Source organism: Mustelus asterias, chromosome 6 (assembly GCF_964213995.1).
Source record: "Mustelus asterias chromosome 6, sMusAst1.hap1.1, whole genome shotgun sequence".
NCBI classification, from domain to species: domain Eukaryota; kingdom Metazoa; phylum Chordata; class Chondrichthyes; order Carcharhiniformes; family Triakidae; genus Mustelus; species Mustelus asterias.
Window position 1 is genome coordinate 90,232,331 of NC_135806.1, and position 26,297 is coordinate 90,258,627.

Here is a 26,297-nt window from a genome sequence, read left to right on the forward strand (position 1 = left end):
CCACCCATTGAGGATCAAGCCGAAGTTACCTCTATTTCCAAGGCACCTGCTGGTGAATTACGACTCTCCCAAAGGATCAAGAAATCCCCGGAGCGACTTACTTTATAAGGGACTGTGTTTGGGAACCATTTGTTGTAGAATATTGTAAATAGCTCAATTGTTATTGAAATGTGTTAATTGCAAGCTTAAAAATGTAGGAACATAGTAATGTGCCCTTTTAAGGAGTGACCTCTCGGAGGGTCAAGTGACTCTTTCAGCCAATTGGGCCGGAGCACGCAAATCCTGGAGCTGAACACGGGTTTTCCTTGCCAGTCAGGAGTCTGGAGTTGTGGAGTACAGTAGCCTTTATATTGCTCTCTGTGCACAGTTATTTACCTTAATATACAATTCATTCATTAATCTAATGAGTGGTCACTCATTTTTGCAAGATACCACAATGTCTTGACCCTCTGTGTCACAGCCTTGTGATTAGACCACTTTCAATGTCTTTATCAACAAAATGAAATGTAACTATCAGACATATAACAAGTGATGCTGTACAGAGATGTAAACTAAAAAATGAATGCCATCAGTGATAAATTGGCTGGGAATTCCCTTGGAGCTGCACCTTCTCTATTAATGTAATTTCATCAGGAATTGTGTTGGAAAAAAGTTTCAGCTGCATTTCTGTGGCACAGTGGTTAGCACTGCTGCCTCACAGCACCTGGGACCCGGGTTCAATTCTGGCCTCAGATGACCGTCTGTGTGGAGTATGCACGTTCTCCCAGTATCTGCGTGCGTTTCTTCTTTGTGCTCTGGATTCTTCCCACAGTCTGAAAGACGTGCTGGTTAGGTGCATTGGCCATGCTAAATTCTTCCTTAGTGTATCCGAACAGGTGCCGGAGTGTGACGACTAGGGGATTTTCACAGTAACTTCATTGCAGTGTTAATGTAAACCGACTTGTGAGGCTAATGAATAAACTTTAACTGTAAAGTTACAACAGTTACTTGTGAGCAGCTCTGAGGAAATTCCAGATGGACTCATTGTGATTGTCTTTTGTTTTCCAGATGTACCAGAACTGTTCTTGTATCCAGCCTGCTGGAAATAAATTTTCTGCACGTGAAGGAAAATGTGGCTCCACGTGTAACATGATGCCCTTATTTATGGGATTCTTTTTACTAGCTGTTATTTTCACATTCATGACTGGCACACCAATTACAATAGCTGTTCTCAGGTATGCTATATATTCAGTACCCACATCACAAAAGCCACTTCTATTTGAAGCAAATTCTTTCTGTGAAACTTTAAAATATGTCAATGTGATAATAGATTTTAGAAATGCAAAGAATTCATATATTGATTATTTATCCAATCTGGTTTAAACACAGCATACATGGTGTGGACAAGTCTTATGGGACTAGTATTATACATTGAACTTAGAAGATGCACAACTGCATAAAATAACTCATAAAATAATATAGCTTATTACTTGAACATGTTTGCTCAGCCTATGATGCCTTTTTAAACACAATCTGTGAGGTTGGTGGTGAGTTTTTTGTCCACCTTCAACTGAGTTATAGGGAGAGGTTGGCCAGGCTAGGACTTTATTCTTTGGAACGTAGGATTGTTGAGGTGTATAAAATCATGAGGAGCATAGATAGGATGAACGCACATAGGCCAGAATTCTCCCCAACAAATTCGACGGAACTACGCTGAAAATCAGTGTAACCGTCATTTGTATGCTTTTACATACCATTAGCTGGTCTGAGACAACCATCTCCGCCCTCATTAGCGTCTCCCATCTCTCTGGCGTGATGTCACTCTGGCGCGGTTTACAACTGCTATATAAAAGTCGGGAGTTGGCGTGGCAGTGTTCAACAGGAGCAAGGAGGTAGGTTTTATGGAGCCCCCGGAGCGCTGGGGAGGTTGGAAGCAGGGCTTAGAGATTTGCTGCTTGTTGTGGGGAGTTTCCTGGAGATCTTCAGGTTCTGTGCCCTGGCCCTGTGGGGTGGGGCCCTTAACAGAGTGCTGGCCAGGCTGCTCTTTGCAGCCACTGTGCTGTTCCTCTCGGGTGGGGCCCTTAACAGAGTGTCAAATTCGTGTGAAAATTGAAGTAAATCAGCGTATTTCCCAAAATGAATCTCCCACGCTCTGTGCCACTAGCATCACACAGCCAGAACAAAGGAACTGTTCTTGTCCAGTGGCTGCAAAGAGCAGCCTGGCCAGCACTCTGTTAAGGGCCCCACCCCACAGGGCCAGGGCACAGAACCTGAAGATCTCCAGGAAACTCCCCACAACAAGCAGCAAATCTCTAAGCCCTGCCTCCAACCTCCCCAACATTCCAGGGGCTGCAGCAACATAAAACCTACCTCCTTGCTCCTGTTGAACACTGCCACGCCAACTCCCGACTTTTATATAGCAGTTGTAAACCGCGCCAGAGTGACATCACGCCAGAGAGATGGGAGACGCTAATGAGGGCGGAGATGGTTGTCTCAGACCAGCTAATGGTATGTAAAAGCATACAAATGATACTGATTTTCAGCTTGGTTCCGTCGTCGCCAAAAAACTTGGGTTGGGAGTCGTAAATGGGGCGGGAACGCATGTACGAATGCCGCGAATCTGCCGATGTGAGAATCTCCCAACCCCCTGTGCTGAAAAATTAGCACAACGGGATGGGAGAATCGCCCCATTGTCTTTTCCTCAGGCAAGAGAAATTGAAAACTAGAGGACATTAGTTTTAAGGTGAGAGGAGAAAAATTTAAAAGGGACCTGAGGGGCAACGTCTTCGCACAGAGGGTGATGCATATATGTGCTGCCAGAGAAAGTGGTTGAGGCAGGTACAATAGCAACGTTTAAAAAGCAGTTGGATAAGTACATAGAAGGGATATGAGCCAAACGCAGGCAATTGGGACTAGCTGAGAGGGCAGTCTGCATGGACCGGTTAGGCTGAAGGGCCTGTTTTCATGCTGTATTGCTCTATGATTCCACAGGTGGGATTTTCCAGCCATGCTCGCCCCGAGACCGGAAAATCCCGCCCAAGATCAACGGACCTTTGCATAGTCTGTGTCCCACCCACTACGATTCCCATTGTGGGCAGGACGGGAAAACTCCGGTGTATGTCTCTGAGTCCTTACACTTGATAATCATAGAATCCCTACAGTGCAGAAGAAGACCATTCAGCCTATCAAGTCTGCACTGACTCTCTGACAGAGTATCTTGCCCAGGCCCTAGCCTTCGCCCGTAACCCCACATGTTTACCGTGGCTAATACATCTAATCTACACATCCTGGGACACTAAGGAGCAATTTAGCATGGCCGATCCACATAACCTGCACAACTTTGAACTGTAGAAGGAAACCGAAGCACCCGGAGGAAACCTGCGCAAACACAGGGAGAATATGCAAACTCCACACAAACCATCACCCAAGGCTGGAATTGAACCCAAGGCCCTGGCGCTATGAAGCAGCAGATGTTCACCTTCAAATTCCTTCAAATTTCTCAGTATATACGATCTACATTTCCCCAGGCTGTGAAACCCCAAGGGTCATTTGGTGGCCTGCTTGATGTCACCACACTTGCATATACAGTACTGGAAACAACCAGGCAACTCTCCATCTACTATCCACTTACAAGATAATGAACGGCTTAGATAGGATGGACGTAGGGAAGTTGTTTCCATTAGCAGGGGAGACTAGGACGCGGGGGCACAGCCTTAGAATAAAAGGGAGTGACTTTAGAACAGAGATGAGGAGAAATTTCTTCAGCCAGAGAGTGGTAGGTCTGTGGAATTCGTTGCCACAGAGGGCTGTGGAGGCCAAGACGTTGAGCGTCTTCAAGACAGAAATTGATAAATTCTTGATTTCTCGAGGAATTAAGGGCTATGGGGAGAGAGCGGGTAAATGGAGTTGAAATCAACCATGATTGAATGGTGGAGTGGACTCGATGGGCCGAATGGCCTTACTTTCGCTCCTATGTCTTATGGTCTTATGGTCTTACTATCACCTTTCCTCCCTGAGCTCCTTATATTTAGAGGAACTCCAAATATTGTGCAACTCAATGGCAACTTCTGTAGCCTCTTGAAGTAGACCATGGAGATGTCCAGATTTATTCTTCTCTGAAATTCATCTATAAATAAAATGCCACATGGCATGATTGGTCCATTTCTGTGGCCTGTGTATAAAACAACATTCTGCTTATCACACAAATGAGTAATGTAGTATATAAATGCCGGTGTGCTGCAGGTATGCAGGCCATCCATCCCAGTGACTGACAGCTCATATTAAACAGTATGTCCCTTTGGCTGTTTGCAACAGGCAGAGTTCTGACCGTATCGAATCAACCCCTGCTTGCAAAACTCAAAACATAGGGTGGAAATCTCCCAACCCCGCCCATGGTGGGTTTGGTGGCGGATGGGCACAGTGAATCTGGTGGGAACCAAAAAGTCAGAAACTTGCTGGTGTAAAACCACAGTTCTCCCACCGGTGGGTTCATCGCGGGTGGTTCTTCCTGCTGCCAGATGGCGCAAACACCATTTGCATTTATTTGCATCTCATGAATACTCATTAAAACAGCCACCCACCAGAATCCCCCCAGGTCTTCCAATCTTGTGTCACACCATCAGGAAATCACGTTGATGTCAAACTTGATTGCCGATGAGCCTTAATTAGCCATTGCCACCCCTTGACGATTAATGATTGAGAACTCACCCTTCATACACTCAGAGTAAAGAATTACACACAGCTCCCTGACAACACACAAGGTTACAGTACCAAGTGGCACTGAGTTTGGCATCACATGAATGTTAACCTTAAAAAGGGACACTCAGTGTGAGAAAGGTTGAAGCTCTGAATAAGAGGATTGCAAAGATCCAAACCAAAATGCTTTCATCTAATTATTCACAGACCAGTGAAATGGTTTTCAAAACGTACAATTTATTCACAATGATAAAGCACCCATTACCCTGAGGTGCCATCAAAGCTTTTTAACCTTCCTCGCCCTGCCTCTACTCCTTAGTGTTAGCCCCAACATCAGCATCAGGGGTGGAAGCAGGCTGCTGACTGCTACATCCAGATGCCTGTGATGACTTCAGTGGGCATCCTCTGGTGGCCCGGGCCCTGGAGGGGCCTGGCCTCAAGGGTCTCCTGCTCAGGGACAGAAGGACCCTCAGAGTTGGTGTGGATACAGGCAAAGGGGACAGTGAGGAGCTGTACACACTTGGGATGTCCTGCTTGTAGCCTCCAGGTATGTCTGGATGACATTCATCCTCCCTGTAAGTGGCTGGAGGAGTTGGAGCACCTGGAGAGTGCTCAAGGTTAACTGGTCCCCATGTGGCCGACACACTGATGGTGCCCATTTCAGTATGTAGCCATGGAGTGCATGGCTGAGCACAAATCCGGCAGAACATGCTGGACCAAGGCCCCCGTGATGGTCGCCAATCTTCCCATTGTGGCCTCATGGCACTCGCATGTTGAAATCACAATCTTAGACAGAATGCAGACTCCTCCATCATGTGCTCTACTCTGACAAGTGGAGGCAGAAGATCTGTTGAAGGTCTGCCTGATGTTTTGCTGCCTGCCTTTGCATCTCCACCATTAAGCTGACAACCACTGCCAGGGGCTCATCATCTGACTGGGACTGAACAGGTAACTGGTCTCCAGCAGCACCCTGAGTAGCAGAGACCTGTGCTGTTGTCCCTGAACCAACTGCTGTGGGGCATGTCAGTGAGGCCTTCTCTATAATGTGACTCTAAGTCCAACCTTGAACTCTGCCCCACCGTGTTGTGTACCTGCGCTGGTGAAGAATGCGGCTGAGTGCTTTAACTGTTCTACCTGAGCCACCTCATCTGCAGACGTGCACCCGGGGTTCAGAGAGCTGCTGGGCTGCCACACTGGTCCTGGTCTGGTGGTACCTCCTAAAGACAAAGGACAGTTTCAGTGGATGAGTTGAAGCTAATTCAGAGTTCATTGCACTCACTTTGAAATGCAGGATTGGGTGAAGTGATGAAGATCTGTACCAGGTTGTTGTGAGAAGCCAAGCTCTGCATTGTCACAGGAATGATCCTTGCCCTCACTGGCGAGCTCTGCTGCAGTCTCTTCAAACTCAGTGAGACTGATGATTTCTGCAGTTCCTCCCATGGTCTGGGTTCGCTTTCACATGTTGTGCACAGGTTTGGCCTGTATGACAACAAAAGAAAGAGATGTGACGAGAGGGGATGGAGTAAAGATTGGATGAAATGCATGTCCCCTCTGTGTGATGTGCCCTGCCCAGAAGGGAGAGGGATGGAAGTTGGAGAAATGAGACAGATAGGATGACGAAGTTGTGAAAGTCTTGTTGAGAAAGTGAGGGCATAATTTTGACGCTGCATCCACCGTGAGTGTAAACAATGATGCAGACTCGTAATCCCACAACAGTCAGGTAACAAGATCTGTGAAGAGAGTAGCCTTTTGAATACATGAGTTTGATGTGGAAGGAACTAAGAGAGGACTTACCCTGGTGGAGCAGATGAGATTATTCATCCGCTTCCTGCACTGGATGGCGCTTTGTGGGTAGGTGACAGCCGCGCTAATCTCCTGGGCAATGGCCTCCCAGGCCAGAGAGGTGAGGTTGGTGTACTTCTTTGAGCCATCACCGGGGTAGAGGACATGTCAGTGGGCCCGCACACCCTAAGTAAGGGCCTCAAGGGCCCTGGCGCTGAAAGCCAGTGTTGCTTTCTTCTTGAGGTTCTGGATTCTAGACATGTTGGAGGTGATGGCCTAGTGGTATTATTGCTAGACTATTAGTCCAGAAACTCAACTAATGTTCTGGGGACCCGGGTTCAAATCCCGCCATGACAGCTGGTGGAATTTGAATTCAATAAAAAATATCTGGAATTAAGAGTATAATGATGACAATGTAACCATTGTCAATTATTGGAAAAACCCATCTGGTTCACTTATGCCCTTTAGGGAAGGAAATCTATTGTCCTTACCCTGTCTGGCCTATGTGTGACTCCAGAGCAACAGCAATGTGTGGTTGACTCTTAGCTGCCCTCGGGCAACCAGGGATGGGCAATAAATGCAGGCCAGCCAGTGATGCCTATGTCCCACGAATGGATAGAAAAAGAATCTGGTGAAGACTGGTGGTCTGGAGACAGTGATATGTGCTGGATTTTAAATATGGTGTTGGGATCTTAGACCACATCAACTGAGGGTGGGTGGGTGGATGAATCAGCTGCTAGTCCACCAGAAGAGGTAGAGTGGAACTCACCTGTGCACAATTACAAGGTTTCAAGTGCTGAATCTTGTGTGGAGCCCCACTATTCTGGCCAGAGGAACAGGCGCTGCCATAACCGCCCATCACCCCACTTTGTCTCAAAATGGGAGAATTCTGCCCTTGGGCCAGCAGGATTCTTTGGTCCCACTGCAGTGAATGGAGATTTGGCTGAGTGCCAAATTCTCCGTCCTCACTGGCAGCGGAGGGGGAATGTGAACAGCCAAAAAATTCAAGCCACTGTCCAACATTAGATGTGATTGCATGATTGGACGGCACTTGCTAAACAATTCTGAGGGTGTTAAGAGTTATACTGAAAACCAATTCAAGATTATCATTTGGGCTCACCTATTTATGCAAGAAACTACATACATTCACACTCTGGACCCTGTCTTTTCCAACTAAACAAAGTTGCAGGGGACAGCCATTCTCTCCCCATGGCAATGCTTTGAGGGTTTGAATTTGAACAAAATTGGCAGTTAGCTGTTCTCTGCTGCATCCTCCAAGGAATGCCTCTACCATTCAGAGTCAATCATTTGCCAAGCAATTGGCAGTCTCTTCTCGTGCAATATAAATTGTTCTCTCCATCTTGTGAGCTGTCCTGATGAGTGCAAGTCAAAAAGCTTCAATAGTTTGTCTTTTTTTTTCAGCAATACTCAGTCTAAATATTCCAGACTTTTGGCACAGGTCCTTCTGTAGTTAACCACTGCCCTGCACACCACACCCCCATACCCACATTAAACATTAGCAAATTCACACTTCACATAATGCAGGTCCTTCACCAAACTGTTATTTATTGTGAACAAGTTGCCATGCATCACTGGGCCTGGGTGAAGATAAGGATTCAATCTGTCTACATCAGCAGCAACCACTTAACAAGCAGTCTTTTTTTAATGTGTGCGTGGGATGTGAGCATCACTGGCGAGACCAACATTTATTACCCATCCCTAGTTGTCCGTGAGAAGATGGTGGTGAGCTGCCTTCTTGAGCACTGCAGTCCATGTGGTGTTGGTACACCCACAGTGCTGTTAGGAAGGGAGTTCCAAGATTTTGATCCAGCGACAGTGAAGGAATGGTGATTTGATTCCAAGTCAAAATGGTGTGTGACTTGAAGGGGAATATCCAATTTGTGGGAACAAAGGCAAGGGAACATCCCCTTGCATTTGCTGCCCTTGTCCTCAGATGGTAAAGGTCACGGGTTTGGAAGGTACAGCTGAAGGAGTCAGGCTGAGTTGCAGTGCATCTTGTAAATGGTACACACAATTACTACTGTCTGTCAGTGGTGGAGAGAGTGAATGTTTCTGGATGGGGGTGTCAATCAAGTGGGCCACTTTTCCTGGATGTTGTTGAGCTTCTTGTGTGTTGTTAGAGCTGCACTCACCCAGGCAAGTGGAGAGTATTCCATCATACTCCTGACTTGTGTTTTGCAGATGGTGGACAGGTTTTGAGGAGTCAGGAGGTGAGCTACTGTAGAATTCCCAGCCTCTGACCTGCCACAAAGTTTATATAGATGATCCAGTTCAGTTTCTAGTCAATGGTTTTACAAGCTCACAATATTCCGCGTTCTGAGAGAGCAACAGTGATTTATCTTGTGATCAACTGTGGCACATTTAAAACATCCAAGCTCATTTCTGTCACACCTCTGGCTACTGCTTGTCTGTTCCTCTGGCTTTACTCTGGATTGATTAGTTGTTGGCTCACAGAATGATTCATCCATGGGACAAATGACCACCAACTTGTATAACCTGTGGGGCCATAATTTGTGTCCATTTGCTCTAGAGTTTTCCATTCCTGATAAAGTAATCGGATTTGTAAATTACCTGTGAATTACTATCTCCAGAAGTATGTTCCAGAGCGTTGAATAGCAAGGACCTTTGTAGTCTGTTAGACCTGAGCTTTCCAATCCATGTCTGACATGTATCATTGGAGCTCACACCATTTCTCTATACTTAATGTCAGGATTCTTTGTTTCTTAAATTTCAGCTGAATGTTTCAGATGTTAAATCGTAAGCTCTGAGAATATGGTGCAATACTTTACAATATTGGACAATATAAGACCTAACAATATCATAGTTTGGTCAGCAGCATTGGCATGAGAAAATGCTGCTAGTGCTTTTCCAGTTAATAACATTAGGAACTATTTGGCTCATCCGTATTTGCCCACTTGGGATAACTGACTAACAGATCAAAGGTCGAGATAAAACTATTAAAAACATTTTCCTCTTTAAAATTTGAATGGGAACGTGATTTACTAAATAGTGGTTACTGAGTTACACAGCTCTATTTACCAGCCTTACAGCTGAAATGTGTTTTCACGGATAATTTCAAGTAGAGTTCAGTGTGACCAAATGTCAGATCAACCACTTCGGAGCTAAGGAACATAAATTGAATACTTTCTAAGTGGTGAGGAACTAGGGACTGTAGAGGAGCAAAGAGATTTGGGAAATGCACAAATCATTCAATTCTAATAGGTATACAATCCGTCAGCAAGGCTAATGGAATATCGGTCTTTATCTCAAGGGGGCTGGATTACAAATGGGAGAGAGTTCTGCTTCAATTACACAGAGCCCGATTAGGTCCCCGTCAATTGTTTTTTTTAAATTCTTGCTGCTTTTGGTCAAAATTGACACCCATCTCCTACAACCAAGAGCGGAATCCTCCAGTCTCACTTGACAATAAATCCTGTTGAATTTGATGAATACGATTGTTACTACAGCACTGCAAAGTGTAAACAAGGTCACTGGAAAGTCAAATTATTTTTCTTTGTCTCCAGGTTTCCATTTGCAGGTGGCGCAGTGGCACAATGGTGAGCACTGCTGCTTCACAGCGCCAGGCACCTGGTTTCAAATCCGGCCTCGGGTAACTGTGTGGAGTTTGCAATTTCTCCCCGTGCTTGCATAGATTTCCTCCAGCGGCTCCGGTTTCCCCCCACACTCCAAAGATGTTACGTTGATGGGCCATGCTAAATTGCCCTTTAATGTCAGGAGGATTAGCAGGGTAAATACATGGGGTTACAAAGATAGGGCCTGGGTGGGATTGTTGTCGGTGCAGGGTCTATGGGTCGAATGGCCTCCTGCACTGTAGGGATTCTATGATTTGAGAAACCCCATGTGAAACATAATAACGCCCTGCTGCTCATTGAATTTTTAGCTAGCAAGCCTCAGTGAAGGGAGATAAGTGGGGTGGAAACCTGTGCTCGTGAGGCCTGGATAAGGAGGGTTAAAGTGGGTCATGGATTTGTTGGAGTATCTCTGATGGGCACAGGGGATACTCCCTCCCAAGGAGGTTCTTCCCCTGCACCCAAAAATGTTCTCACCACCCACCTCCCACTTCCAACTCCCAAGCCCAACGCTGCCTGCACAGTGAAAGCTGTTGGGCTTGGGGGCTGGTAAAAAAGCCACTTAAGGGCTTCAATAGATGCAAGGGTGGGTGGGTTGACTGACGCCTCCTGCACTGACTGTAATATGGGAGACATGTTCAGGGTGGGTGGGAAGGCCACACACTGTACTTTATGAGCCCCCCCCCCCCCCCCCCCCCCCCCACCCCCGTCCTTCAAATGCACTGGCAGGTGGCTCGTAAATTCTAACTCCACGTATTGCCAGGTTAAGCACAACACCACCAAATGCAGAATAATGTTGCAGTCAGCCTGTCCAATAAAATGTCTTAATCTTAGAAAAGTGCAGTATGTTGACGAATTAATGAAAAGAAAGATGTCCAAATTTTAAAAAAATGAGATGTTCCAAAACTAAATCTATGGCTAAGGATTTTCTCAAAGCAAGAGTTTTTTTCTAACATTGTGAATACACCGCAGGACATTGAAATTGTTTCACCCTCACAATTTCCCACATGGTGAGTTCCTATCCTCCACTAAAATGTTGCAGAAAGAAAATAAGATGAGAAATTAACTCGTATGTTCATGTCCTTCCTATCAGTCAGTGAAACAGCTTTACCTGTCTCCTGAGCTGAGGAATAATCTTTGGCATGGAGCAGTCTAAGTTGAGGCAGGAAAGGATTGGCAATAAGTATTTTTTGACAAACTTTAGTTTACGTTTTCCTATTATTCAGGTTGCAAAAAATGACAATTAGAATGTTTTAACTTTGTTTACAGGTGTGTTCCAGATAAACAACGCTCGTTTGCATTGGGTATTCAGTGGCTCTTTGTGAGGATCCTAGGTGAGAAGCTATCATGATACCATTGACATTCTAACTGAGCAAACATCATACAATAAATGCAAAGGAAAATATTGTGGGTGCTGGAAATCTGAAATCAAAATAAAAATGGTGGAAGTTCAGCATGTCAGGCAGCTTCTGTGAAGAGAAACAGCCAGAATGATCTGGTCCCTCGTGCCAGCAGGATCTTCTGGCCTCACTAATGTGAACAGAGATTTCAATGATTCGCCAGCCCCACCATGGCCAACTTTTCAGGTTGAAGTGACCCTCCATCAGAACTAACATTAGAATAAAACAAACGCTGCTTAAAAATCATTGATAAGTGAAGGAGTATCACACAGGTCCCTGTGTAGTATGACATTCATGCAGTGAGTGGAACCAAGCACATGATAACAAAACTCTTGGATTTATTTTGGACCGAAGCTCTAATTCAATTGGAACTCATGTGTCTTGCAAGGCCAGTGTTACCAAAGAACACAGTAGGGGTCATGGAGCTGGAGTTCAGACACTTGTTGTAACTTGTGATTTCCCCAGTTCAGTTTGGACCTAGCATAGGACTGGAAACAAATACACTTACCTCCAGACGGGTACAACTGACCAAAGAAAGGCCCCAAACTTCTTAACACTGGCCATATTTATTTTTGAAAAATCTAGATCGGTCCACTTTCATAGGTGGCTGAATGGGTCCTGACTGGGTTTAGGTGTGTCATAGAGAATGCCATTGTACTGCTCCACAGGTGTAGAGATGCTGCAGTGGCATGGATACCTGCTGTCCTCATGCAAAAACTGGTATCTTCCTGCTGATGATGCAAACTCTGGCAGATCCAACAATGGAGGACACTGAGCGTATTATGTGAGTGTTATTATGGGGATGGTGGCCCAGGGAATTTCTGGCCCAGTTTGTAAAAATGTCATTTCTTTTCTACAATGGTTAAATGTTGGACAAAGAACTGCACTGTTTTGGGTAAACACGCATTCCAGTACCTTTTAGCTTTTGGATGAAGTTCCCAACAGACATGTGATTCATTTCCCTCTCTTTGGCATAACAGCCTGGATTTTCACTCCCCAGGCAGATGCACAGATTCGGGATATCTTCTGGCTCACCAAAGCCACCTCAGAGAAAAAATACCCCAAATAGCAGGATCTTTGTGCTGGGAGAGTGTAGATCTGGGATGAAATCGGGCTTGTCAACCCTCAGAGGCAGTGCTGAATGTCAAGTTGGGCTGGTTAAAGGGACCCACCCTTTTAAACTTTGTTCCAATGCTTTTGCTAAGTTTTAGTCCCTCTAGGCCTCAACCCCATGCCCATGAATGCCATCTTACACCAACCCATGAAAAAAACTAATCAGAGCTCAGTGCAAACTGGCAATCATATTTGGGCCACGAGAACAGCTGGCATTGGAAATGGGAAAATGTTACACAGTTGGAGGTAGTAGCACCATTCTAAAGATGAGGTCCATTGTTCTGACAGAAAGAAAATCACCACCTGCAAGTTCCCCTACAAGTAACTCACTATCCTGACTTGGAATTAAATTGCTGTTCCAACACACTTTCTGGGACAAACTCCCGGACCTTCCGTCCTAATGGCATTGTGGATATTCCTACAACACAGATTGCAGCGGTTCAAGGAGGCGGCAGCACATCATCACGTTCTCAAGGCAATTAGAGATGGCCAGTAAATGCTGACCTCCCATGAATAGATTTTTAAAAAGGAAAGATTTATTCTCTATGAGCGCTCAATGCTGAAAATGGATGACAACAGTGGAAGAGCATTCGATTCTCCAAAATTCTCACCTTGGCGAACTCGAACAATATTTGAAGAAATATTCTTACTCACTGATTGGAGTCAACTTTAAAACAAAAGTACTGGGGTAGATTTTCCAAACCCGCCTACTGTATGAATCATAGTGGGCTGGATGGGAAATTTAATGGAACACTGAAAGGTCTGTTGGCCTTGGTCGGGAATTAGTCCTCCCTAGGTGGACGGGGCTGGAAAATCCATCACTTATGGTTAGTGCTTATTGGCCACCTCTAATTGCCTTGAGGAGGTGGTGATGTGCTGCCTCCTTGAACTGCTGCAGTCCAGCAGGTGTGGAAGAAATCCATGCTCTATTTACTAGCCATTAAAAAATGTTTCAACTTATACACTGTGTGACTGAAACTAACACAAATAACAGTAGTGAAAATGTTTAGATGTTAAGAATAGCCCTTTATGATATTAACCCTATACTGTTAAGATAAACCTTTAAAACCAATTTTAAATAAAGAATTAATTTCCTACCGTTCTCCAATCTCTTTTTCTCATTCTTCTTTCACTTCTGTTTTCAGTAGTTAAACATTATTTTTACTTCTCATGTTATCTATCAATGCTAATGCTTTTTAACTAAAATAATTCTAAAATGTATTACCTTGCTCACTTTTTTACCCTCCAGTTTGTCGCTGGCTGTTTATTATGGAATGAGAGCAAATTTTGGATAAATTGTTGAAGGCTGGAGTTTGCACGTTCTCCCCGTGTCTGCGTGGGTTTCCTTCAGGTGCTCTGGTTTCCTCCCACAGTCCAAAGATATGCGGGTTAGGTTGATTGGCCATTTTAAAATTGACCCAAGTGTCAGGGGATTAGCAGGGTAAATATGTGGGGTTATGGGAATAGGGTCTGGGTGGGATTGTGGTCAGTGCAGACTTGATGGGCAGAATGGCCCCCTTCCGTACTGTAGGGATTCTATGATTCTATAGCCCGCAGAGAGTTTTGCACAGCGTTTGGTGTGAAACACCCTTCACAACCTGGCGTGGCAACGTGGCAAGGAGCTGGCAGAGGAGAAGATGGATGAGCAGCACAGTTCCTCCTGAGGAGGAGGATGTCGGGGAGTAACCCCTGGAGGAGAGAGTGGAAGGCCGTCGGGCGAGGGCGAGAGCCCGAATGAGGAGATCGCAAGATGCCCTAATAGCTTCTCAATTCACTGATGACCAGGGCTAAAGTGGGTACTGAGGACATATCATGGGAGTTCACCCTTCCTCACTGTGTGGTGGCAATGTGACCACAGCCCTGATATTGTTCCCATCATGGGAAGAATCCATTTGCCCATCGTCCATACGACGCCGGAAGATGATGATGACTTGCAGTGAGGATAGTGTATTGCTCCTCAAAGATCTACTGCGAATGCCTGACTCCTGCCTGGAAGCTCGTGAACTCCCACTGACCAGAGTAACCTCAGGGTGATGACAAGCAGTCAGACCCATCTCCTCTGATACAGGCAGCTCCTAGTTAGGGATGTGGGTGGGGATCTGTGTCACTGGTGCCAGAGGAATGACTCTCTCAAGGCTATAGCCACTGGATTACTTGTGGTGAGATCAGAAGGAAATGGGTTCTTTATTCACAGGATGCAGTCTCATCACTGTGACCTGTCAGTGTTAAGGGAGGTCCACCAGTCAGCTGACAACCTGGCAGACTGGAGATGGAGGCAGTGCCTTTTGTGAGCATGCAGCCTTTATGTGACAGGGATGCAGCAATCAATTGAGCAGGGAGGCACAAAGAGGGTGCAACAAGTGACTTTTAATACATAACGTAGGTGCTCACGTACAAGCATAAGTGCTCAAAATGTAAAAGTGCCTAATATCACCCGTGCCCACACTGTGAAACTGTAATTTCTTTACTTTTCCAACCCTACCGCTACGTCATGGTGTTTCTCCAGGATCCACAGCTGAGTTGGAGGTGGCCTGTTGTCTTCCACACCCTGTTGCCTGAGATGACCGTGGTGGGCATCCTCTAGAGGGCCTGGAGGACCCTAGCTTGCTTTCGGACAGCACTGGTGTGTTGGTGCCATCCTTTTCAGTGTGCAGGGCTGGAGCTGTGCCAATCACGGAAAGAGGGGAGTCAAATGAGCTGGACAACTGATCCTCCTCCTCCTTGGGATAGGGGTGCAGCCGGAGTGAGATCCAGAAGCCCCGCTGTCCTCTTGTGCTGGAACTTATGGATGCCCACAAGTGCCTGCACCATGTAGTTGATGCCCTGAACTGTTCATGGTCTGAACAATGCAGTGAACATCCCCTGCCATGAAGTGGCAGTCCTGCACCAAAGTTTCCACTGCAGACACCACCCTCATAGTGTTGATCTCATTGCATCAGAATGCTTGTACCATCTCCTCAGACAAAAGGCATTGGGACTCCTCCAATTGGCCTTACAATCCAAGGAGTGAAGCTGACATCCCTCCCAGATATTCACCATTCTGCCTTTGTAGCTCCTGCAGTTGAAGGACGTCTGAGTCCAGGGGTATGTCATCTGACTGGGGCTCAGCAGAGTTCTGGCTTCCAATAGTCTTCCAAGTACCAGATCCCTGGGGCGTCCCTGCCTCCACCTGCTGTGGATCATCAAAAGTGAGTTGCTGACCAATGAGCGATCCAAAAGCCTGCTTACTAATTATTGCCACTGAGGTGTGAGTCTCTGCGTTGGTGGAGTGTGCAAGTAACCACTGTGACACGTCTTCATTCAGGACTTCAGAAAACTCTTCAGAGCTGCTCTCCTCTGTGGTGTCCAGTGCCGTACTGTAGGGTGGGCCGGGATGCTCGACTGATTTACCTGCAAGGGAAGGGAGATGGCATTAATGCATGGCAGGGGCATAGGGATAGGAGAGACATGACTTGCATGAGGCATGCCCGATGGACAAATGTGCTGATAGTCCTCACTTTTGTCTCTTGTGCCCACGTCACCTTAGCACAGAAATGGTCCTGGTCTTCCTTGGTCAGATCTTCAGCTCTCTCCTCAAACACTGAGGATTTTCAGTTTGGGCATTCCACCACCCATCCATGCTCCCTCCTACTTATTGTGAGCCAGCTTGTCCTGCAAGGAGATAGATGGGGAGCGTGGAAACAGCCTGCATGTCAGATCAGATGGCAATGTTCATGGCATGTGTGGTTGGAGCTGGGATGTGATGAGGAGAGGAGCCACAAAGGAGGCGAGAAGTCTGGGACCCTGTGAGGAGCAGTGAGTGATCTTTCAGTGCATGTGTGATGAGTGGGTGAGTGGTGACAGTGGTGAGTGGGTGAGTAGTGAGGAGTTACTTACCCTGGCTCCACGGTGGAGGTCATTCAAACTTTTCCTGCACTGGGTGTCTGTCCTCCTGTGCAAGCCACTGGCACTGACCAGTGCTGCCATTGCCTCCTACGTGGGGTTCGTGACCTTACTGGATGATCTCCAGACTGTTTGAGCATACAGCATATCACACCTCTTCTCCACCGCATCCAGCAACCTGGTCAGTGCTCCCTCAGAGAACCTTGGTGTCAGCTTCCTCGCTGTGATCCTAAATTTGAACAAGTGCAGGGCAGGTGTTTAAATTCAGCATCCCCCGATTAAAATGCTCAGCTAATCCTCAGGTGGGCAAATCATGAGACCATAAGTTACAGAAGCAGAATTAGGCCATTCGGCCCATCGAGTCTGCTCTGCCAATCAATCATGGCTGATAAGTTTCTCAACCCCATTCTCCTGCCTCTTTGATCCCCTTACCAATCAAGAACCTAATTATCTCTGTCTTAAATATACTCAATGACGTGGCCTCCACAACCTTCTGTGGCAATGAATTCCATGGATTCATCCACCCACTGGTTGAAGAAATTCCTCCTCATCTTGGTTCCAAAGGGTCATCCCTTTACTCTGAGGCTGTGCCTTCAGATCCTAATCTCGCCAACTAATGGAAACATTTTTCCCATGTCCACTCTATCTAGGCCTCTCAATATTCTGTAAGTTTCAATGAGATCCCCCCCTCATCCTTCTAAATTCCATCAAGTACAGACCCAGAGTCCTCAACCGCTTCTCATACATCAAGCTTTTCATTCCTGGCATCATTCTCATGAACCTCCTCTGGACCCTCTCCATGGCCAGCACATCCTCCCTTAGATATGGGGCCCAAAATTGCTCACAATACTCCAAATGTGCTCTGACCAGATCCTTATGAAGCCTCAGAAGTACATCCCTGCTTTTGTATTCTCATCCTCACAAAATGAATGCTAACATTACATTTACCTTCTTAACTACGAACTCAACCTAACCTTAAGAGAATCCTGAACTAGGACGCCCAAGTCCCTTTGCGCTTCCGATTTCTGAATTCTCTCCTCATTTAGAAAATAGAATCAGCACCATCTTGTCATGGGCACTGCAGGAATCTCGTGAAATTTTTTTTTAAGTCCCTAAAAATACGTTGCAAAACCCCCCCAACATGAGTTGGCACAATTCTCTCTGATTTTCTCGCCCAAAATGGCACTGAGTCACCCATGATTTCTGATACACACTAATATTGGCAGAGTATAGAGTTATAGGCTAAAAATATCAAGTACAATAGAAAACAGTCTTAACCAGTCAATAGAATTCCTACAACTGAAAAGTAAATAGCGGCAAAATAACAGCACAGTTGCATAGGAATAGTTCCTATGCTACACAGAGATTAAAGCATTAGATAATTACCCAAATAGTATAGTTGATTAAGGTGTCAGTAGTTGTGCTCAAACAAAAAATGCTGGAAAAACTCAGCAGGTCTGGCAACCTCTGTGCCCAGCATTAGAAGATGTCTGTGTTTGTGGGTATCAAATGAGGACAAAATTGAGCTCAATTGTTTGGACAACTTCAACAGAAAGAACAGAGGAGTTTGCAGATAGTCACACATGCATTTCACTGAAATTAAAAAACACCCCTATTGCTGCTCTTTTAACTTTTCATTCACTCATTTTACAGGTACCATCCCAGGACCAATTCTGTTTGGTACAGTGATTGATATATCTTGTGTCCTATGGAATGAAGATGCTTGTGGTCAGAAAGGTGCATGCTGGACATATGACAACTTGAAAATGGCCAGTTTGATTACAGCCATTGGTAAGTTTTCCATTTGGGTTTTATTGAGAAGAGTATGAACAGATGTTAAATGAATTCTAAACTTGAATAAGTAAACACATTCCTTAATAGTTCATTGAATTAAAGCACCATGATGTATTGTATTTGAACGTACATATTAGGATGGTCCCAACCTAATTTTAGTCAAAGTATCAGTGAGCATTGCTACATTTGAACTTGGACGGTCTCGCACTGAAAAGCATTTTCCCGGCCCCGTGTTGCCAGCGCAAACGGCTTCGTGCCCAGAATGGGTGCACAGCCGATTTAAATATTAATGTCTTAACATGCCTGGCACGACCATTTCCAGCCTCCTGGACATTTTTCCCCTCTCGCCGACGAGAATCAATCATGGTCCCCACCAACAGGGACCAGACATGATGACCACACCAGGGGGATCAGAAGTCATTGAAGCCCTGAGCGGTCAGGGGCATCGCCGGACAGTGCCCAGCAAGCATTTCCAGCCTGGCAGCACCATCCAGACACTCTGGCACTGCCCACTGGGCACCCTAGCAACCAAGCACCATAACCATGCCAAAGCCGTGCCAAGGGAGTAGAGAATGAGTGGGGTGTTGCTATGACAGGGGGAAGCAAGGGGGGGGAGCTCTGCAGATGAGTTATGCAAGGGAAGTGATTGACAAAGTGGGGAGGACGTGCAGGCGGTTGGTGATTGGCAAAGGGGGTGCTGTGGACGGGGTGAGCTGCATAGGGGGTTGTGAAGAGAAGGGTCCCGATGCAACCGACACATGTTGCCATGAGGGAATGGGGGTTGGTATGTCCATGGGGGAGGAAGAGGAGGGTGTGGCAGAGGATCTCTCTGTGTAATGGTGCCCTGAGCACTCTGCAGCCGGCTTCCCTGTCAAGTTTAAGCTCCACCCCCCCAGCCCCTACTGGTGTGAATCCCCTGATTGCCAAAAAAAGGTGTCGTTGACATTCAAATCCTTTTGGGTGCGAAACCGATTCTGCCAGCAAAACAGTGCCAGTTACATTGCATGCAGCGAGAAGCCAGCGTGAACCCGATTTTTCATTCCGCATGTAATTGTACCAGCTCACTGCGCCAATCTACCGACATGGTGAGCTGGTAAGATCAGCGCCCTTCGAATTTTTTTGGGAAGATTACGTCCAACAAGTGAAATACAGCACTTTTAAACAATACAGCATTCCATTAACACTGCACTTTCGGCCTAGCTTTTTGCGTATAGATCTCTGGAGTGAGACTTCAACCTAACCTTCCAACTGAGACTAAGTGTGCTACCAACTGGACCACTGCTGACATTGAGCACCATGTAAACGTATGAAAGGTTTGATAGAATAAATAAGGTGGAAAGGAAATGTTTCCACTTGCAAGATGGCCGATAAACTGAGGGTACAGATTTAAGAAAACTGGGTAAAGAACTGGATTATAGAAAGGTGATTTTTTAATGCACTTGTTTTTTGTGAACTTGAATATACTGCCTGAAAGGGCGGTGGAAGCAGATTCTATGGTTAATTTCAAAAGAGAATTGGATCTATGCTTGATTAATATATACTTCAGTGCTAGAGGATTCGATATCAACATAATCCAAATGTACATGTTTTGTTTATAGGCACATCTTCCAAACTGATCTCCGTTATCGCAATTATTGCAGCTTTCTTCCTATATCGACCTCCACAGCTTCGTGAAGAACCAGAACAGATGCCTAATGGGCCAGCTAGTGAATGGGGAATTGAGGCTGAGGGCCAAGAATAGACTGGGACTGAGAGGGGAAATGTGTCCACTCGCCGATAAGGCAGTGTATTAATCAACATCTGCTGAGAGACAAAAACATTCATTTTTAATGTGACAATGATTGCAAATTTCTGTCTTAGATGGCTTACACCATGAAAATGTATGTCTATCATTTAAAGCAACTGGATTGATTTTGACGTGAATTTGATCAATTGTTCCAGTCAGATTGCAGAACATTTTGTTTTTCTAGACCTTGTCCCTATTATGATTCTTTTGTGAACACAAAAACGCATATAAGTTGGTTATAAAAAGTCCGGCACAGCATGCAAAATGCACAAACTGCTATGGTTGGGATGGAAGGTACGTGGTGGCAATCTACAAAATAGTCTTCAATGTTTCACGTGTGAAATAGCCTCTATATGGGCACCTCCAAAAAAGTAACTAATAAAATATGCATGCTCAATAAATTGCCACATGGGATATATCTGGGAGTCCTTCAACAAATTATTTATTTCATGGTAGCACAGTGGTAAACACTGCTGCTTCACAGCACCAGGGACCCGGGTCCGATTCCCGCCTTGGGTCACTGCCTGTGTGGAGTTTGCACGTTCTCCCCGTGTCTGTGTAGGTTTCCTCCGGGTGCCCCGGTTCCTTCCGACAGTTTGAAAGACGTGCTGGTCAGGTGCACTGACCCGAACAGGCGCCGGAGTGTGGCGACTAGGGGAATTTCACACTAACTTCATTGCAGTGTTAATATAAGCCTTACTTGTGACTAATAAATAAATAAAACTTTATATAAATAAATAGGATGTTTCACCATTTGGAACATTCTTTAACTGGGAGGGTCAGATGGTTTCTATGGAGTATGAATAGAGACCAAGGCCAATCCAGAAGCACTTAATAGCAGGGGTACTTGGACCAGACCAAGATGGTCATTACAGTTATTTTCTACTGCACAAAATGATGAGAAATCGCACAACCATCAAACATACAATCATCTGAGTGTACAGTCAGGCCAGTTACATTTAAAGTTTATAGTTTATTCATTAGTGTCACAAGTAGACTTACATTAACACTGTAATGAAGTTACTGTGAAAATCCCCGAGTTGCCACACTTCGGCGCCTGTTCGGGTATAATTTTGATTTTCAAATCGTCTCTGTTAAACCTCTCCAAAGTATAGTCTATTTAGACCAACTAATTAAATAAGTAAGAAATGTCTAATCACCAGCCCAAACACTCTTATGTTCAAATGTTCTATGCAAAATATTTGATAAGCTGCTCCTTCCGAGTGTATTATTGTTGATTATTTGTTTTCATTGCATATATTCTTAAATTTGAAAAAAATCAAAAGCTTGTATATATTTGTAAATATTCTGGTAAAATGTAAATTAAATGCTTTCAAAATGTTTTCAATTGTTATTTTGTTGAAAGGTTTGTCAAAAAGGTTTAATGAAATTTTGTAATTTGGTCATTTTGAGAAATGAAATAAAATTTATTGAATTACTTCCATGTTGTATTACTAGCATCAACATCCTGGGAATTACCATTGACCAGAAACTTAATTGGACCAATCTTATAAATTCTGTGATTACAAGAAGAGGGAAGAGGCTGGGAATTCTGCAATGAGTAACTCGCCGCCTGTCTTGAAAAAGCCTGTCCTCTATCTACAAGGCACAAGTCAGGAGTGTAGACCATAAGACATGGAAGTAGAATTAGGCCACTTGGCCCATCGAGTCTGCTCCGCCATTCAATCATGGCTGATTTCTTTCTCATCCCCATTCTCCTGCCTTTTCCCCATAACCTTGGACCCCCTTATTAACCAAGAACCTATCTATCCCTGTCTTAAAGACACTCAATGACCTGGCCTCCACAACCGTCTGCGGCAAAGAGTTCCACAGATTTACCACTCTCTGGCTGAAGAAATTCTTCCTTATCTCTGATTTAAAGAATCGTCCCTTTAGCCTGAGGTTGTGCCCCATATTTCTACTTTTTCCTACTAGTGGAAACATCCTCTCCACATCCACTCTATCCAGACCTCGCAGTATCCTGTAAGTTTCAATAAGATCCCCCCTCTTCTAAACTCCAACGAGTACAGACCCAGAGTCCTCAACCGTTTCTCATACGACAAGCTCTTCATTCCAGGGATCATTCTTGTGAACCTCCTCGAGACCCTTTCCAAAGCCAGCACATCCTTCCTTAGATATGGGGCCCAAAACTGTTCACAATACCCCAACAAGGGTCTGACCAGAGCCTTATTCAGAAGTACATCCTGTTTTTGTATTCTAGCCCTCTCAACATGAATGCTAACGTTGCATTTGCCTTCCTGACTGCCAACTGAACCTGCACATTAACCTTAAGAGAATCTTGAACAATGACTCTCAAGTCCCTTTGTGTTTCTTCCTCAATACTACCTGTCTCTCTACATATCTTTGTATCATCTGCAAACTTAGCAACAGTGCCTTCAGTTCCTTCCTCCAAATCATTAATGTGTATTGTTGAAAGTTGTGGTCCCAGCACTGACCTGAGGCACAGCACTAGTCACTGGCTGCCATTCTGAAAAAGACCCCTTTATCTCCACTCTCTGCCTTCTGCCAGTCAGCCAATCCTCTATCCGTGCCAGCATCTTACCCTTAACACCATGGACACTTAGCTTATTTAACAGTCTCCTATGTGGCACCTTGTCAAAGGCCTTTTGGAAATCTAAATAAATCGCGTCCACTGGTTCTCCTTTATTTAACTTCCTTGTTACCTCCTCAAAGAACTCTAACAGATTTGTCAGACATGACCTCCCCTTGACAAAGCCGTGCTGGCTCAGTCCTACTTTATCATGCACTTCCAAGTACTCTGCAATCTCATCTTTAACAATGGACTTTAAAATCCTGCCAATGACCGAAGTCAGGCTAACCGGCTTATAATTTCCCATCTGCTGCCTCCCTCCCTTCTTAAACAGCAGTGTTACATTAGGGAACAGGCAATTCTGGATTTGGTGATGTGTATTGAGGTAGACTTCATTAAGGTGAAGGAACCTTTAGGGAGCAGTGACCACAATATGATAGAATTTACCCTGCAGTTTGAGAGGGAGAAGCTGGAATCAGATGTAAAGGTATTACAATTAAATAAAGGTAACTAAAAAGACATGAGGGAGGAGCTGGCCAGAGTTGATTGGAAAGGGAGCCTAGCAGGGAAGACAGTGGAACAGCAATGGCAGGGGTTTTTGAGAGTTATTCAGGAGGCACAACAGAAATTCAGAGTGTGATGGAACAGTGTCCACTTGCCTGGCTGAGTACAGCTGCAACAGCACTCAAGAAACCCCTTGATCAGCATCCCATCCACACTTTCAACATCCACTCCCTCCACCACAATGCACAGTGTGTAACATATGTAAGATGCAATGCAACAACTTACCAGGGCTCCTTTGACAGTACCTTCCAAACCTGCAACCTCTACCACCTAGAAGGACAAGGGCAGCAAGGATACATGCGTGCACCACAACCTGCAGATGAATTGGGAAATGTTAACCACTGTTTGAATCCTACACTCTTCAACATTGAGGCACAACATCCCCTTCGAATTCTGCAAGCCTCCCCAAAGTCACAAATCATCAATGCTACCTTTCTGCCAGCTGACCCAGTTTCAAACAAATTCCCCTCCCCAGCCCTTTCAGCACTGTTTGCAGGAATTATGATTATGAGCCTTTGGCATCTTCCTAGCCCAGGGAACCTTATCTTGACCCATGGCCTGGCTTCAATTGTTGGCAAGCAGCTCCAGGACCTCTTCCTCAATGGCTGTCAGGATGGCCAAGTTTGGGACACTACCACTGGTCCTGTTCCTTTCTCTGGCACTGGTTTATTTTTATTTATTCATTTACAGGATGAAGGTCAGTATTTGTTGACCATTCCTAATGGAGGTACACCCACAGTGCTGCTGGGAAAGAAGTTTCAGGATTTTGACCGAGTGACATTGAAAGAACAACGATATAGTCCATTGTCAAGATGGTGTGGAGCTTGGAAGGATACTTCTAGGTGGCGGTGTTCCTATGTATCTGCCATAGTTTTCCTTTTAGATGGTAAAGGTCATGAGTTCGGAAGGTGCCGTCGAAGGATCCTTGGTGTGTCCCTTTCTGCAGATGAAGAGGGAAACTGTAATGATTATGCCATGGAGGCAGCAGTTCTTTCTTTGGTGGTAACCTCCATCGGTGATGCTGCTGAGGCTGCCGAGCTGTTGACCTTCTCATTGGATCAGCTGCCTGGAGGTGGGGTTCTCTTCGCCAGTGGTGTGTCAATGAGTTGCTGTGGGTCTAATGCCACTCAGGGTTCCACTGCCCACCGGCGCAGACCAGGGTCTGTTGCTTGGTATCAACAGCAAGAGTTTTTTAGCTGCTTAGAAAATTCTGACTGAACTGTCTGTCTATTCTGGTCATCAGAGCCTGACCAATTAATATGTCAGAGGTTTTGAGATACTTCTTACTGAAATATATCATAGAATCTGTGCAAGACTGCCTCAGCTAGTCCCACTCCCCTGCGTTTTTCCCAAAGCCCCTGCAAATTTTATCCAATATAGGAAATTTAGTTGGAATGTTTTCAAAACAATAACCAAGATTAAGCAAAAAATAAGAACAATGTAAGCATCAAAAATAGAGAAATTAAATATTGTTGAAGTTGTCAAATGATTTTTATGATCATAACCTATAGCAACATGTGTTTTATACACAAATGAACCCTGCCTAATTTGTGTGTGTGGGGGGGGGGGGGGGGGGGGGGGGGATGGGGGGGGGTGGGGGGGGGGGGGCGCGGGGATGGGGGATTGTTGGTAGTGAGGCGAAGAATTATGCCAACATTCACTAATAGTCACATAGAATCATAGAATCCCTACAGTGCAGGAGGAGGCCATTTGGCCCATTGAGTCTGCACCGACCACAATCCCACCCAGGCCCTATCCCCATAATCGCATGCATTTACCCTAGCTCGTCCCCCTGACACTAAGGGACAATTTAGCATAGCCAATCCACCTAACTCGCACATCTTTGGACAGTGGGAGAAAACCAGAGCACTCGGAAGAAATCCACGCAGACACGGAGAGAAAATGCAGACTCCACACCGACAGTGACTCAAGCGGAAATTGAAGCTGGGTCTTTGGTGCTGTGAGGCAGCAGTGCTAACCACTGTGCCACCGTGCCACCCCTCTCTAGCTTCCTCTCCAGAAGGTGTTCACTCCTTGCTGACAGCTAGTCACACATGACCTTTGATTGTGAATGATGGATGAGTAGTCAGTCAGAGAGAGTATCACACATTTTGTCATCCAATTCTACCTTATCTATGGAGACACACACATGCACACACACACACCGTTCCAGAATTGATAGACAAAACCCTAATAAATAGCAATCAGGAATAGAAATCTCAACCCTATTCCTATAAGCATCAAGATCAATTATACTTCCACTACAATTGCCCTTGCTGAAATGTACTTACTCAGCACTTCAGAATTGAACTCGAGTGCTTTCTGATGCAAATTGATTAGTTATGCACTGGATAAACTTGCTGAATATTGGAGGAACAATGCCCAATTATTCTAAGCATCGTACATACTACAATGAGTTAGGAAAGTTAGGTTCCATAATGGCAACCTGTCATACAAACGTTTTACACTTTATTTGGAAAGATTTAAAATTTGTTGCTTCATCAGAGTCATTTTTAACATCTGCGGTAATATTCCTGTAGCGCGTCCAAAAATAATACAAGAGCAGAATTTTCCATTTTCTCAGACTGCTATAAAAAGAGAGACATTCCATCTGACCAAATGGCACACAGTCTGTTTATTCAATGTGGAATATGAGCCAAAACATTTTCAAAGGATGAAAAATTATAGAAAGTTTGTATGGTTGAAGTGCTGAGAAATATATGTGAAAGAACACTGCAAAATGTTTTAACTGGAACAAAAAAAGTACAGCATGTCAAAAAGAGTATTGTTACCAGGCTATATTCTGAGATACTTTACAGAGCAAAATAAATTGCTCTGATGCGATGATAATGTACTGTTGATTATAATTACGGTACTACTATAAATTCTCCATTTTAATTTTACCAAAGAATGAATACATCGCAAGAATTTTGTCTTTGCGAATCTTTTTTTCAAGCCTACAGGAAAATAAAATTATTTTCAGAGGAGCCTGGCTATGATTACAAACTCCACAATGTGGTGACAAAATCGTACAAAACCATCAATGTTACATGATCATCATTAATTAAATCAATTAAAAGTTCACCTTGACATTACCATCAATGAATCCCCCACTATCAACACCCTGATGGTTACCATTT

General features: G+C 44.9%; 1 protein-coding gene across 1 annotated transcript in view; it reads left to right on the top strand.

The window, feature by feature from the left end:
- LOC144494992 (solute carrier organic anion transporter family member 4C1-like) overlaps positions 1-20,407 on the top strand; it is a 130,412-nt gene extending 110,005 nt beyond the window's left edge. The window contains exons 10-13 of the mRNA XM_078214720.1: positions 1,048-1,214; positions 11,337-11,401; positions 18,116-18,253; positions 19,855-20,407. Of these exons, the coding sequence (XP_078070846.1) occupies positions 1,048-1,214; positions 11,337-11,401; positions 18,116-18,253; positions 19,855-19,997 (513 nt within the window). The 3' untranslated portion in view covers positions 19,998-20,407. The remainder of the gene's footprint in view (positions 1-1,047; positions 1,215-11,336; positions 11,402-18,115; positions 18,254-19,854) is intronic.
- Positions 20,408-26,297: the final 5,890 nt, after the last annotated feature.